At 41.0% G+C, this 14,944-nt stretch overlaps 1 protein-coding gene across 1 annotated transcript in view; it reads left to right on the forward strand.

Annotated features, from left to right (window-relative positions):
* The window catches only part of Blvra (biliverdin reductase A), a 39,639-nt gene that overhangs the window by 10,732 nt on the left and 13,963 nt on the right, over nt 1–14,944 (forward strand). Inside the window, exons 2-3 of the mRNA XM_047560973.1 lie at nt 2,686–2,718; nt 13,906–14,027. Coding sequence (XP_047416929.1) covers nt 2,686–2,718; nt 13,906–14,027 — 155 coding nt within the window. The remainder of the gene's footprint in view (nt 1–2,685; nt 2,719–13,905; nt 14,028–14,944) is intronic.

Consider the following 14,944-nt stretch of genomic DNA (forward strand, 5'->3'; position numbering starts at 1 on the left):
TGATTCTTGCTTTTATTTCTTGTGCTATGGGGTCCTGTTAAGGAAGTCTGATCCTAAGCCAACAAGTTGAAGATTTGGACCTACTTTTTCTTCTATAAGATGAAGGGTCTCTGGTCTGATTTCTGGTCTGATCCATTGTGAGTTGATTTTTGTGCAGGGTGAGAGATAGGGGTTTAATTTCATTCTGTTGCATATGGATTTCCAGTTTTCCCAGCACCATCTGTTGAAGAGGCTATCTTTTCTCTATTGCATATTTTTGGCCCCTTTGTCTAGTATGAGAAAATTGTATTTATTTGGGTTTGTGTCCATGTCCTCTATTCTGTACCACTGATCTACCTGTCTATTTTGGTGCCAATACCATGGCATTTTTGTTACTATTGCTTTGTAGTATAGTTGAAGGTCTGGTATTGCGATACCCGCTGCTTCGCTTTTCCTGCTAAGGATTGCTTTAACTATTCTGGGTTTCTTATTCTTCCAGATGAATTTCATGATTGCTTGCTCTATTTCTGTAAGGTACATCATTGGGATTTTAATTGGAATTGCATTGAATCTGTATAGCACTTTTGGTAGTATGGCCATTTTGACAATATTAATTCTGCCTATCCAAGAACATGGGAGATCTTTCCATCTTCTAAGGTCTTCCTCAATTTCTTTCTTCAATGTTTTGAAGTTTTTATTGTAGAGATCTTTTACCTCTTTGGTTAGATTGATTCCCAAGTATTTTATTTTTTTTGAGGCTATTGCAAATGGAGTTGTTTTCCTCATTTCCCTTTCAGCTGTTTCGTCGCTTGTGTATAAAAAAACTTTAGATTTATGCGTGTTGATTTCATAGCCTGCTATTTTGCTGAATTCATTGATGAGGTCTAGAAGTTTTCCGGAGGAGGTTTTTGGATCCACTAAATGTAGAATCATGTCATCAGCAAATAGTGACAGCTTAAGTTCCTCTTTTCCTATTCATATCCCTTTAATTTCTTTAGTTTGCCTAATTGCTGTGGCTAGAGTTTCGAGGACAATGTTGAATAGAAGTGGTGAAAGAGGACATCCCTGTCTTGTTCCCGTTTTTAAAGGGAAGAGATATTTTATGTATAAGAAGACATCACATTTACTCTGACTTCCTAGGATCTAAGAAGAAAATCAACTGGTTTTGTTACATTCTGCTTTTTAAGGTTTTCTTCTGCAAGATACCTTTTCAAATATTTGTTAGGAGATAGGAAAAGGTTCCACACTGCAAAAGACAAGACAGCATGTGTGCTGACCATGTCATGAGACTACTTGCAAAGCTGGAAGGAGAAGAGGGAAGACAGAAGGGAGGGGGAGACTGGATGGAAAAATGTTCTTAACACAAAGCCCATCTGATCACCACATTGTCTTCCCCAGGTGGTCTTCCCCAGGTGGTCTTAGGGTTGGTTGTGCGAATCAAGGTTGTTTTGTTCTGTTTTTCTTTTCTTGCAGTGCTAGGGATCAAACCCAGAGCCCAGGACTAGGTAGGCAAGTGCTTCACCACTGAGTTGCATCCCTAGCTCTATCAAGGTATTGGTGGTGGTTTTATGGGTGTTATCATTTCACTGTTATTTATGATTATTATCATCCCTGTGCTTCACCAAACCAAAACAAAACAAAATCACATGCAACGCCAGGTCAAGGATGGAGCGACCTCAGCCTCCCTTTCACAGGCAACAGAAGCCTCTTTTCTCCCCATTGGCCTACTGGAAGGGCCAGAGAGGTATTTTTAGTTCTTCCTCCATCACCTCTAGTTATCCACTTGCCCTGCCCTTTCCTGCTGAGTCTTAGTTAAAATGAAGTAGCAATCCTAGCAGCTCCAAAAAAATGAATGAAAAGTTAATTTTATCTGTCTCTGTTATACTTAAAATTCTACTATTTTTTCAAGGGTGACTCCTGACTTTCTCTGTATGGTCTCCTGGATGCCTGATGAAAATGCAGATTGTTAGCCTCCCTCCACTCCAGGCCTTCTGGGCCAGACCTGGGGTGGAGCCCAGAAATATACATTTGCAATAAACAGTCCCAGGAATACACTGAAATTTGCTACTACCACTGTTATGCCATGTCATATTTTTTAGGTGTTGATGGATATTAATTAATTAATTAATTAATTTATATGTGATGCTGAGAATCTAACCTAGTGCCTCACACATGCTAGGCAAGTGCTCCTCCTCTGAGCTACAACCGCAGCCTTCCCTTGTTCCTTCTTAATGCTAAGGGTCCAGAGTAGTCTGCCAAACTGTTCTTTTTAGCATAATATATTTAAGTCCTATGGAAACTCACTAGGACAGGAAAAAAGAAATACTTTATTACCTTGTTTGTATCTATAAAAGAAAGCCAAATAAAAAGCTGTCTTCTCCAAGCACCAACTTTGGGAAATGCATCACTTTTATGGAAGCACTTTTTTTTCCAGCTGTTCTTCCAGTATAGGAGATGGACCGTGGTGTTTGGAAATGCCCTTCTGTAAGAAACATTGCTGGTGGGACATCCCAGGGAAGTTGGCCGCCACTAGCTCCAAATAGAAGACATTGACCTGAATACCCTGTGGGTGGGCACAAGGTGGGGAAGATGGGACTGATGGGACAGGAAGTAGTGGAGGAGGAAGTGGGGTAACATAGGGGAGTGCTTGTGTGGAGTTTGGAGTAGTACCACTAGGGTCCTGAACCTCTGCTTTTGTTTTCACAGCCACTGAAGGAAGAGACCAAGATGAATGCAGAGGTGAGTCCTTTACCAAGACCATGATTTTTATTGCACTGTTCCTTATTTTTCCTCTGCAGGGTATCCTTTCTCCCCACAGAGCTTACAGAAACTTCAACACAAACTTGAAAACATTTCTCCGCCAGCCTACTGACGTGCTCATGGTTCTGGGTGATGTAGGAAGAATTAGGCCCCTCTGGAGTTCTTAGCCATGTCCGTCCACCTACAGCTAGAGTTGAATTTTCCACTACATCTAATTCTGGAATAGTACTCAGGAGCTGGGATGGCAGTGGGGTGGGAGGTGCTGCACTCACAGTCCTGCTTTGTGTTAGTCTAGGGACTCTTGACTTTGTTTACTAGGACCTGTATTTGCATTGTTTTCTTGGTGCTCTCATTTCCTGTTCTTTGATCCAAAGAGGTGTCTGGCATCTTTACCCCTCTGTTTTCTCTGTTTGACTCATCTGTCCCTTCCTGCTTTCACTCCCTCCCTAGTCTAGCCTGGTGTTCGTTCCCACTATTTTGCTGATGCCCCCAACTCTTCCCCCCGCCCCGTCCTGTTCATTTACCTTGGCAAGCCCAGAGACTGTCTCTGAGGAGTGGCAGTCTTGGGAGACTGGCATAGCCATTTGCTATTTGCAGCTGGCAAATGTCTCAGAATTCTTGTCTAGGAACTCGGAATTGTTACATCATCCCAGGCAGCTCTCTTTCCCATTACTCTAGACAATGTGGTCTGGTGTTCATCTTGCCCACTAAGCCTCTGTACTCCTCACAGTTCCCTCCCATTCTTAACATGTAGATCACTTTTTTGCAGACAAAAATGTAAACGTTCCATGTGACATCTTCTCTCTTGGTTCTTGCCTCTTCAAGTGTCTTGTTCTTTAGTCACAGTGGAAAAGATTTTTACCAGTGGGAGAGGCTGTAAATACTGGACACTCCAACCCAATGTAGCTTTTTTCCTAGAAGTTCAGATGAAGGGCAGGCTATAGGGACCATTGATCCTGTGGCTTAGTATCAAGGATACAGGATTTTTTCATCTCCCTGCTTTCCCTCCAAGTGTTGTCTTTATCCTAGGGGAATTTCCCCTTGTGGTTATGGGATGGCTGCCAGCTGCAATTGGGTCACACACTTTCACATTTCCTTTCAGCAGAAGAAAGAAGTGGCTTCCAGCAGGTCTTTCAGAAAAACGAAAACCACTTTTTCTTTAGCCCCACCAAATGCCTCCTTAGGTCTTGTTGGGCAGCATCAGTCCACATGTCCATTCTGGAAACAATCACTGTATCTGAGGCCCAGAGATTTTGCTGATTGGCTTAGACTGGACAGGCCCATCCTGGAGCCCCCTCACCTTCTACCTCTAGGCCAAGAGTTATAAGAAGAAGGGCGAGTGAATGTTGAGTAGGATCCATTAGCATCTAAGACATTTCTGACAAAGGCATACTCTTCTCCATACTCAAATTGCAAACCCTACACTGCCTCCTTAATTATTTCCTTTATCTGCTACATCGTTCACCTCTCCTCTATCTGCTGTTTCTCATCAGTATTTTAAAATGCTTTGATTTCTGCTGTCTTCAGAGCAAAATAGCTGTCACTTTGCTTTTCTCCCCTTTGAGGCAGGCTTCTTAAAAGAGATCACTGTAGGTAATGTCTGCATTTTCTCATCCTTCAGTCAATCTCATTTTGTTGTAGTTTGGCTTCTTTTCCTACCATTATACTGAATTAGGCTTGTCAGGGTTACTGATGATCTCTTTAGGTTGTATAAACATTTACTTTTACAATAATTTAAATACCTGCATCTAGTACAGAACTCAAAAGCTATAATATGTAAATAGTCAAAAGTAAGTCTACTACTACCTTATCCCAACTAGCCCTTCCCTGACTGGGGCTGACTTGCCAGCATCAGGCCTCATACCGTTCTTGTGCCTCTGACCTTATCTAAAGGCCCCTATGGTTCACCATGGGACTATAATTATCAGAGTCTTTTAAGTTCTGAAGAAACAGTAAAAACTCTGAGTTACACACCTTGCTCATATACTCTGGTCTAGTAATGGTTCTATTAATCATCTCTTCTGTCCTATAATTTCAACCTTTTCTTTAATGGCTTTTTAAACCTCTTAAAACTTTAGAAAACACTCCTAGATTTGGGTCCTTCTCTAACTAAAGAGGAGCTTCTTGCTTCCCTTTTATATCCAATTCTTCCATGGTCTGACTTTGTTCTCAGAGCTCCATCTCTGTGGGTAAGGTTGCCAATGGGGTCTATATCATCAAATTTGGTGGAAATTTTTCTGGAGCATTTGACACTAGTGCTATATTTTGGATCTTAGATGTCCTCCAAAGGTCCGTGTGTTGAAAGCTCAGTCCCCCAGCAAAGCCCTGTTGGTAGGTGGTAGATCTTTACAAGGTGGGGTTTAGTAGGAGGTCTTCAGGTCACTGGGGGGATGCCCTTGGAGAAGATAGTGAGATGTGAGTCTCTTTCTTTCTCTGTTTTGCTTTCTGACCATAAGGTGAGTGGTTTTGTCCCACTACTTACTCTTGCTGTGATGTGCTGCCTTGCCACAGGCCCAGAGCAATCAGGCCAATTGGCCATAGACTGGAACCCCCAAAACCATGAGCCAAATACATATTTTCTCTTTAGAAGATGGTTATCTTAAGTATTTGTTATAGTGCCCAAAAGCTAACTTGTACAACTATTGACCATATTCTTCCTTCAGATGTCCCCTTGACACTCCAGAGTTTCTGCCTATTTCTCTGGTTACTTCTTCTTAGACTCTTTCATAGGTTCCTCTTCTTCCTACTCTTTAAGAGTCTATGTTTCCCAGGGTACTTCTCACCCTACCCAGCCCCGAGGGTTGGGGGTGCTAAACAGTTCCCATAGCTTTCCTTTTCAGGAAATGTTTAGAAAAGTCCCAGTGGATCTGTTCAAGCAGGTCTTTTGCCTCTACTACAGATCCATACAGCCAGCAACCAGTTACTCATCATTTATAAGTTCCACAGGGACCCCAAACTCATTTTAGCCCAAGCTGGGCTTGCTGCTTTTCTTCTGTCCCAAATCTGCTTCTCCTTGTGGGGTCCCTTTGGAGACTGCACTCCAACAGTCAGTTTCCAAATGCTGTAAATCCTTTCCTTAATTAAGTCAGTCCCCAAATTTATGTCACACCACACTGCCAGACTCCAGTTTGACTTGATGGCTATAATGCTTAAAAAAAAAAAAAAAAAATCACAGCTATGATCCTTGGAATCATGGGACTTATTGAAAATATCTTTCAAAACTCTTTCTTGTCTTACTTTCTGCCTCTTCTTCACTTCCTCACTTACTTACCCTCCTGTGGGTTTCTCTCTCTTCTCCAGGTACAAAGGACAGTCCTCCTCCCCAGTGCACAATACATGGTCTTTATTAATCAGTCTGAGGGCCTCATTGCATTTTTTCCTTTTTTCCCATCCCCATTCTCACCCTGCCAAAGACAGCTTTGTGTTTGTGTATATTCATGAAAATATGTTTTCATTTTTGTTTAAATATTTCTTAAATTTACATTTGGTAAAATTGATCTTCTTGCGGGAGTTGCCCTGGTCCATCAGTTAAAATCCATGCATAAATTTGTGTGACCTTACCACAGGGTGCAGAAGCTCACTCCAGAGTTTCCCTTTGTAGTCCAACTCCCCCTTGTTTCTAACCTGTGGTAACCATTGTGTGATATACCTTTAATTTATCACTGTATTTTGTGACAGTTTACATCTCATCCTCTGTTATTTTCGCACTCTTCAGTGTATTCCAAGATACAATATTACACATTCATTTAATCCTAACAAAAAGCCTTTTATAGTATTTTTTGTTTTTGTTTTTGTTTTGTTTTGTTTTAGTTGTAGACACAATACCTTTATTTTATTTTTATGTGGTGCTGAGGATCAAACCCAGGACCTCACGCATACTAGGCAAACGCTCTACCACTGAGCCACTACCCCAGCCCACAAAAAGCCTTTGAGCAAGATATATTATTACCTGTGTTTTGTGGTTGAGAAGAATGAGCATCATGTAAATTGGTCTAAGAAACAGGAACAGGGTATTAAGAGGCAGGATGGAGATTAAGTCCTGATGTGACTCTATGAATAACTTTATTCATGTCTAGATTCAGCTAATCCTGTCCATCCAGTTGTCATTTCTGCTGCTTGAAAAGTTTTCTTGGAGCCCACTCTCTAGGAGGGATACCTCTCATGAATTACCATCACTCTTTATCTTTTCTTTTGTTTCTTTCTATTCTCTGATTTCAGATATACCTGTCTGCATGCCTGATTCATCTTAGTTTTATCATTATATTCACTGAATGTCAGTCAACTAAACAACAAGATGATTCAGAGGCTGTTGAGTAACCTTGTGATGCAATACAGAGGTTGGGTGGTCAGTGAAAACATAGAGGAAGGAAATCATATGGCAGAATTTTCAGGGAAGACTTGCTATGATGATTCAGAGGCTGGCTGGAAAGGAAAGGTGCAGACAGATCCTTAGCCACAATCCACTCTTTGAACTCAGAGATGTTTGTCTATGGCAGGAATCACAAACATTTCAGGCTGGGTGCCTGATAGGATCGTGGGGTCTCTGTTCTTTGTTCAGAGGACAGGCAGTCAGAGGGGCTGAATGGTGGGAGTTCTTCAGGGCATGGAGAGGCCATATCAGGATGAGACAGCCAGGAAGAGATGTCCATTTCTTCTTGGAACTGGAGCTGGTAGAGGAGGTTGGCCCATAGCTCAAGGTGCTGGAGTGTTTCATCATAGAGATGGTCGGGGAAGCTTTAAAAATGAGGGACCCCTTACTCTGGGAATATGGAGGAAAAAAAAGGAAAGAGAGATAAGGTTTGAACTTTGGAAGATATGAGCACCTAGGGGGTAGGATGAAGAAGGAAAGTGGTAAAGAAAACTTCAGTTCTGTGAAGCAGAAGATGAAGGAGTAAGTTTAAAGAAGGTCCAGTGTGTGTGAGGTCCAGGAAAGTGTGGGAGTGAAACTCAGATTACAGTGGGGCCAGGAGGGATGAGAGGAGGCAACAACAGTAGTCCACTGGTGTGAGGAGGGTGATCTGGGGGCCTTGGTCAGGGGCAAAGTACCCCAGAGCTGGGACAGCAGAGGACATTGAGCACTGTTGAGGGAGCTTCAGGAAGAAAGATGAGAGTGAGCCAAAGGTGCCACCAGCTGCAGAGCTCCCATCTTCTCAGAGCATCCCTCTGGTATTTGAATTTATTTTAAGTGGTTGTTTTTATTTCCAGTAAATAATATAATCACATATTTCAAAATTTTAGAGGATAAAAAAGACTATGAGAAACCCTCTTCTCTCCTACCCATTGCCCAGGTGCCCTGTGTCTTATGCTCCCAGTGAGAATTTGTCACCACTTTCAGTGTTTCTGGTTTCTTGACTATCCTTTAAGAGAGATTTTAAACATATATAATACATATTTTTTTTCTTTAGCTCCTCCGCCTTTTAAAAAATAACTTTAGCACAAAACTCACACTGGTCTATACTTTGCTTTTACACCTGACAATAAATCTTGGTGGGCCATCCTTGTTATTTTTTCTCAAAAACACTCTTGGGTATTAAGTTCAAAATAGAGGATCTCTGTTTAGCATTACACATGGTAGAAAATCTAAATGTGATTTTAACAGCTCCGTGAACAGATGCTCTGAAGGGCTAAAAATTCCTTAATAGTCCTTTCCTCCCTGTTGCTTCCTGGAGCATTAACAGGTGTAGTAGGTCTTAGGTGAGCTGAAAGGCATGAGTGACCATTGGCTGAAGTGATCCCATGATTAGTGAGCCCAACTAGATGTTAATCTCCCAAATAAACATTGTAAGAATATAAGAGGGGAAGAACCTGAGTCTCTGAGGACTAAAGTCCACACAGATAGTTAATGATGGAACTGGAATTTAAAATCAGGTCTTGATAACTTCTGCTACAGCATATCAAGCAAGCTCTTTATTCTTTGGTACATTAGGCAGCTGAGAGCAATCCTTTTCCATACTTAAAGAACTTTCATTTCTTTTTGTAGCTGTGTGATATTTCATTTTACAGGTATACCATAACTTATGCAACCAGCCTCCTGTAATGACAGATACATTGTTTTGATCATTTGCTTGTTACAATCAAGGCTGCAGTAAGCCTGTAGGCTACATTTTTATAGATGGACTTACCAGAGTATGTTTGCATTTTAAGCTGGGATGAATTTTCCCAAGTTGCTCTCCATAAATTAGGTTGCTTCTTTCTCTCTCTCTCTGTTAGCTTTTTGTTGCTATGACTAAATACCTGGAAAAAAAATCAAACTAATAAAGGAAAAGGTTTATTTTGGCTCATGGTTTCAGAAGTTTTAGTCCATGTTTGCTTGGTCCTGTTATTTGGGCCTGTGGCCTCATAGTAATTGCAGGAACATGTGGCAGGGCAGCCAGGAAGCAGAGAGACCCAAAGAGGCAGAGGTCCCAGTAATCCCTTCAAGGGTGTTCTCCCAGGGACCTCGCTTCCTTCATCTAGGCACCACCTCTTAAAAGTTCCACCACTTTCTAATAGCACCATAGGCTGGGACCATACCTTCAGCACATGGCATTTGGATGATATTTCAGCAAAGCATAGCACTCTCCCTCCTGCCACCTGAGAATATCCCTTGCCAACCAGTGTGTTGTAAACCTTTTCATCCTTGCAAACGATGGATGAACTACTAACTTTTTTTTCTTCTGTTTTGAATTGTCTTTCCTCTTCTCAGAGTAGTGGTCTGGTACCTCCCTTCATGTCTCACACCTTGAAATTTCTTCTACATTGATTTTATATTTTCTTCTAAACTTTTCATCTCAAAAAAAATTTCTCTAAGTTGGCAGAATACTTTCTCTTAATCCTAACTTTCTGTGAATTCTATTTTCAGGTCTGGAGTGCCAAACACCAGTCTCTTTATCCAAGGATAAGGGAGCAGGTTCACTCTGTGACTATGATTTGATCCTGAATTCATTTTTTTAGTCACTTTGCTGACCTTTAGATGTGTTCCTTTTCTGTCTCTTGTTCCCATATTTCTTAAAATACCACCTCCATAGTGGTGTTTTAGGGGATGATTAAGATATTGGAAGACAACTGAAAATGGAATTTCAGACATTCTGGTTTCTGGAAGTCCATTGCCCTCTCCTCCATTGGGCATTTTTACTGGTTCCTTTCTCTGCACACTTCAGCCTCCTCACAACCTGTGTGCACTTTCCCCTCCTGCCACTTTTCTCTCCTCCCAGTTCCTCTGCCTATGGTTCCTACCCCCAAAGTTTTGGTGACTGCTACAGAGCTATACCCCGAGTCCTCACCATCTCTTTGATTTGCAATTTCCTTTGCTCTGAACAGGCCTTATATAATATGAAGAGGCTCCAGCAGTGATTGTCCTTAAAAATAAAGTTCTTTCCTTAAGAGGAACTCAACTGTTATGAAATAAGTATTTTCATAGACATCAACAACAAAAAGAAATCAGTATTTTCACCCATATCTTGTCTCTGGGAACAATATCTAAATCAAACCCTAAAGCAGTTCATAGTGCAATCTGACACACTTTAAACAACCAGGTTTTGTGCACAAGTTGGTTAATAAAATGAAGAAAGCAGTTTGGCTTATAGATAATGGAACTGTTTCTACTGTTTCTTAACCTTGTAGTTTTTTTTTTTGTTGTTGTTGTTGTTTGTTTGTTTTGGAAGCTAGCAGAATCTCATTATCCTGGTTATTATGTAGAATATAGTCATTCAGTAGTTAATCTTAGGAATGCCATGAATATTTAACCTATGAAGGGAATTGCTTGTCTCCTTTTATTTGTTAAAAGAAAAGTAAATGTTTGATCAGGGAAATGTGTTTTGGCTGTACAGGTTTCTCTGAGGCTGTCTTGCTGCTTTTTTTGGTAATGAAACTGTCAAAACAAACAAACAAAAAAACAACTAGACTGAACTCAGAAGGGATTCACTGGGTTAAATTGCCTATTGTCAGTTGGGCATTATGGCAGAAGACAAGCCTGGACCTGTATTTCCCAGAGTCCCTTTTTATATGTGAAGTTTGCCAGGTATAAGCCTTCCCTGGAGACTTGGAAGGCTGAAGACAAAGACACTGTTACTCATAAACAAGATCAGTGCCAGTCAGTGTGTGAGACAAGGTACGCTTGTGTCTTAGTGTCCACTGACCTTCAGTGTCAGGAATCACTCACTCCCTCCAAAGCTGCAGGCCCAGAGAGGCTTCTGGGCAGACATCATGGCTTCTGGGCAGGCTCTGAAGAACCACTTGGTTCCTAATGGCAGGAAGAAAGTGTTGGCTTCTCTAGCTTTAATATCCCAGGAGATGAAACGGTTATGTAAACCTTTAATCTTTATGCTTGGAATACATTCATGTACTGCATAACGGCATTCACTTGCACCATGGGCTGCATATATGATGGTGCCTATGCTGTAGAGCCTAAGTTTGCAGTAGGCTATACCATCTAGGTGTGTGTAGATGCACTCTGGTATTTGCATCATGACAGAATCACCCAACAGTGCATTACTCAGCAGGGCCTTATTATTAGTGACACATGACTGCATATAGAATCTTTTTCTCTCTTCCAGCAAAACCCTGACTGGTATCTTGTGGGGTTGTAACAAATGTAAAGGTAATTATGTAATAACAATACAAGGTTCACGAAAGAGGAAATACAAGTGTGCTATTGCGAGGTTCTTACATACACTGTGATGTAATATTACTTTAAGGGGGGCAGTGATAAGTAAAGTACATATAATAAAAGAGCCTTTTAGTAGCCTCTAAAAAAATAATCACAGCTCTTTTTCCATAAGTAGCCAAAAAATGAGATATAATAGAATCTTAAGAAATATTCTGTTAATCTAAAAAAGGGCAGAAGAAGAGGGAGGAGGGAACAAATTGGCAATTTGACAAATTAGCAAGAGTTGGATTTGATTTAGATTAAAACTCATCCATATCAATAATCCCAATTTAATTGTCAAAACACTGCAGCTAAAAGGCAGAGATTGTTATAGTGAATTAAAAAGCAAGACCTGAATATATGCTACCTATCATAAACCCACTTTAGATATAAAAACACATTTTAAGAGTAAAAGACTGGGGAAACATACTATGTTAACACTAATCAATGAAAATTGGGAATGAATTGTTAATATCAGATGAAACAAATTACCGGGATATTTCCAAGAATAAAAATAGTCATTTTAGAATGATGGAGTCAGTTAATCAAGGAGATGTAGCAACCATTCTAAACAAATATATTTAATAATAGAACTTCAAAATATATGGGTCAAAAACTGATAGAACTGAAAAAGGAAATACACAGACCTCCAATATAATTATATTCATAAATTTTACTGCCCCTCAATAATTGCTAGAACAAGTAAGAGATTCAGTGGATATAGAAGACCCAAACAATGCTATTAGCCAAATTGATCCAACAGACTTACAGAACACTCCTCCAAAGATTAGCAGAAAAAGAATGTTCTTTCCAAGTGTGCCCTAAACATTACCAAGTATGTTAGTTCAGCTTTCCATTACTGTAACATACCCAGGATAAATCAACTCATAAAGAGTATATTAGTTACTTTCCATTACTGTAATAAAGTACCTGATATCAACAAATTAAAGAAGAAAGATATATTTTGGCTCATGGTTTCAGAGATTTCAATCCATGTTGACTTGGCTCCATTGTTTCTGAACTTGTGGCGAGGCAGAACGTCATGGTGGGTAGGATGTGGCAGAGGAAGGATCTTTACCTCATGGCGACCAGGAATCAGAGAGGAAAAGAGAAAGCAAGGAGCCAGGGACAAGATAAACCCTTCAAAGTTATACCCTCAGTGACCTGCTTTCTCCAGCTAGGCCCCACTTCTAAAATTTTCACCACTACCCAACAGTGCCACTAGCTGGAGACCAACATATAAGCCTTTGGAGGACATTCCAGATTCAAACTATACCAAGAGGAAAGGGTTATTTGGGCTTATGGTATTGGAGGTTTCCGTCCATGGTCAGCTGGCTTTGGGCCTGTGGCAAGGCAGCACATCATGGTAAGGAGCACATGGCAGAGCAGAGCGTTTCACTTCACAGCCAGGATGTGAAAAAGAAAGGAAGAGATGAGTCCCTTTAAGGGACCACCCACAGTGAAGAGCTCCCTCTAGCCCCTCTCTTAAAAGTTTCCACCACCTCCCAGTAGTGAAGACCAAACTGGGAGCTAAATGTTTAAACACGTGGGCCTTTGAGAGACATTCTAGAGCCAAACTACAGCACCAAGATAGACCATATCCTGGATCCTAAAAATATATCTCAAATTTAAAAGGATTCAAATTATTTAAAGGATGTTCTCTGATTACAGTGGAATTAAACAAAAAATAATAGGACAACATCTACAAAAACTCCAAACATTTGGAAGAAATCTTGAATCAAGATGTAAGCAATAGGCACAGGAAGAGGGGCAGAATGGTGGGGGGTGATGACATATGGATCTCAAAGGGGCCAGTCTGAGGTACATTTCATGTCTCTGTTTTCAGACATCCAAGAAGAACTGTGTTTAAGGAATGTGTATTTTTACTAAAGATCATTTTTAATCAGTTGAGATTATATTGATTTGCTCTATAATTTTAAAAAGTGGACTTGACTCTTCAATAATAAATTCACATACCACCTCCAGCAGTATATTTAAGTGATTTTAAAGTATCAAAGTAGAGTTGGTTGAAACTCAGGTGATGATGAGTTAAACCCTGTGGGATCTGAATCTGAGTAAGGTGACAGGTCGTGTCTTGCCCTTTTACGCCAGTGTCCCAGTGCCAGTGTCCCCCCAGCATCTTACTAAGCATCTGTAGCCTCTGAATGACTCCCAGATAATTAGGTTCTCATATCAGGGAGCACAGAGACTTAGGGTGTAAAGTGGGAAACTGCCTCCTCATTGGAGAGGTGGCAGTGGAAGGCAGAGCCAAAGGAAGCCTTTTTGTTGGGTGTTCACAAAGTTTTCAACACAAAGACATAGTTGAAGCCACCTAGGAAAATGTTTTGGGTGGAGCTGACTTATCACTGAGCCCACATTTCCAGGAGTGTCTTATCCCACCCTAAGCATTGTGGGGTTCTTAGGTCTTCAGGGTTGGCAGCTTACTTGCTTGTTGGGACCCTGACTGGTCCTTTATTTTGCTGTTCTCTGCTAGATGCCTGGAATGTTTTCAAATCCTGCCTTGATCCCTTGTGTTTCAGCCCGAGAAGAAGTTTGGTGTGGTGGTGGTTGGTGTTGGCAGAGCCGGCTCTGTCAGGATGAGGGACTTGCGGAATCCACATGCTTCCTCATCGTTTCTGAACTTGATCGGTTTCGTGTCCAGGTGATTCATGCTTGCTTTGTGTCTCATAATTTTTAGAAAGCACAGTGAGAGATGAGGCACAGCATGTGCAGATTTCCCGGACTCAGGAAGGGAGAGCCAACCTCCACCCCCAACCAAGAGAACCATGTCAGCCCCACAGGGTCTCGAGTTTGGGTGGGTGGGGAACTGAAGAGAGCTGGGCTTGCAGTTGGGATGTGCAGTGAATAGTGTGCCTTGTGGGGACTACAAAGACAGAGGCAGAGAGGATGAGCACAGGGTCTCCATTACTGAAGGGGCACAGTGAACACATGGTAGGTTTGTTCTCAAAAACAGCTTCAGGTATGTGCCAACTGAACACTACCTCAGTCATCAGAAGAGCCACCCTTGTGGTGGCCCTGGGCTTCCCTTATATTATTTCATTCTAAGTACCATTCAAACTCAGTTTACAGATAAGGAAGCTGAACCCCCAGAAAGTCTGAATAATTTGCCTTTCACACAACTAGAAAATCTAAGAGTTAGATTTGAATGCAAGTCTGTTTGATTCCAAAGCCCATCTTCTAAACACTGTGTGTTCTTTTCCCATTGAAAATTTTGAGGCCCACTTTTCTTTAAGGATTCATTTATTTCCTATAACACATTGGAAAGCAAACTTAATACCTTATCACCTTTTGAGTGTGGGTCAGGGAAGTTTCTTCTTAAATCTTCACCCCACCCCTACACACACACACACACACTCTCCACATATCTCTCACTAAGATAATCCGTGCAACATCATTTATCAATATTAATTTTAAATTAAATCCAGACCCTGGGCTTAGCATGGAGGCATGGCAGTCAGCAATTTAGGCAAATCTCTGTTTCTAGTGCTTTAGAAACATTGGATAAGTATTTTCACAAAGCATAATTATTTTGATGGTCCATGCACAAATTTTCTCATA

The sequence above is a fragment of the Sciurus carolinensis genome, chromosome 8, assembly GCF_902686445.1.
Source record: "Sciurus carolinensis chromosome 8, mSciCar1.2, whole genome shotgun sequence".
Lineage (NCBI taxonomy): Eukaryota > Metazoa > Chordata > Mammalia > Rodentia > Sciuridae > Sciurus > Sciurus carolinensis.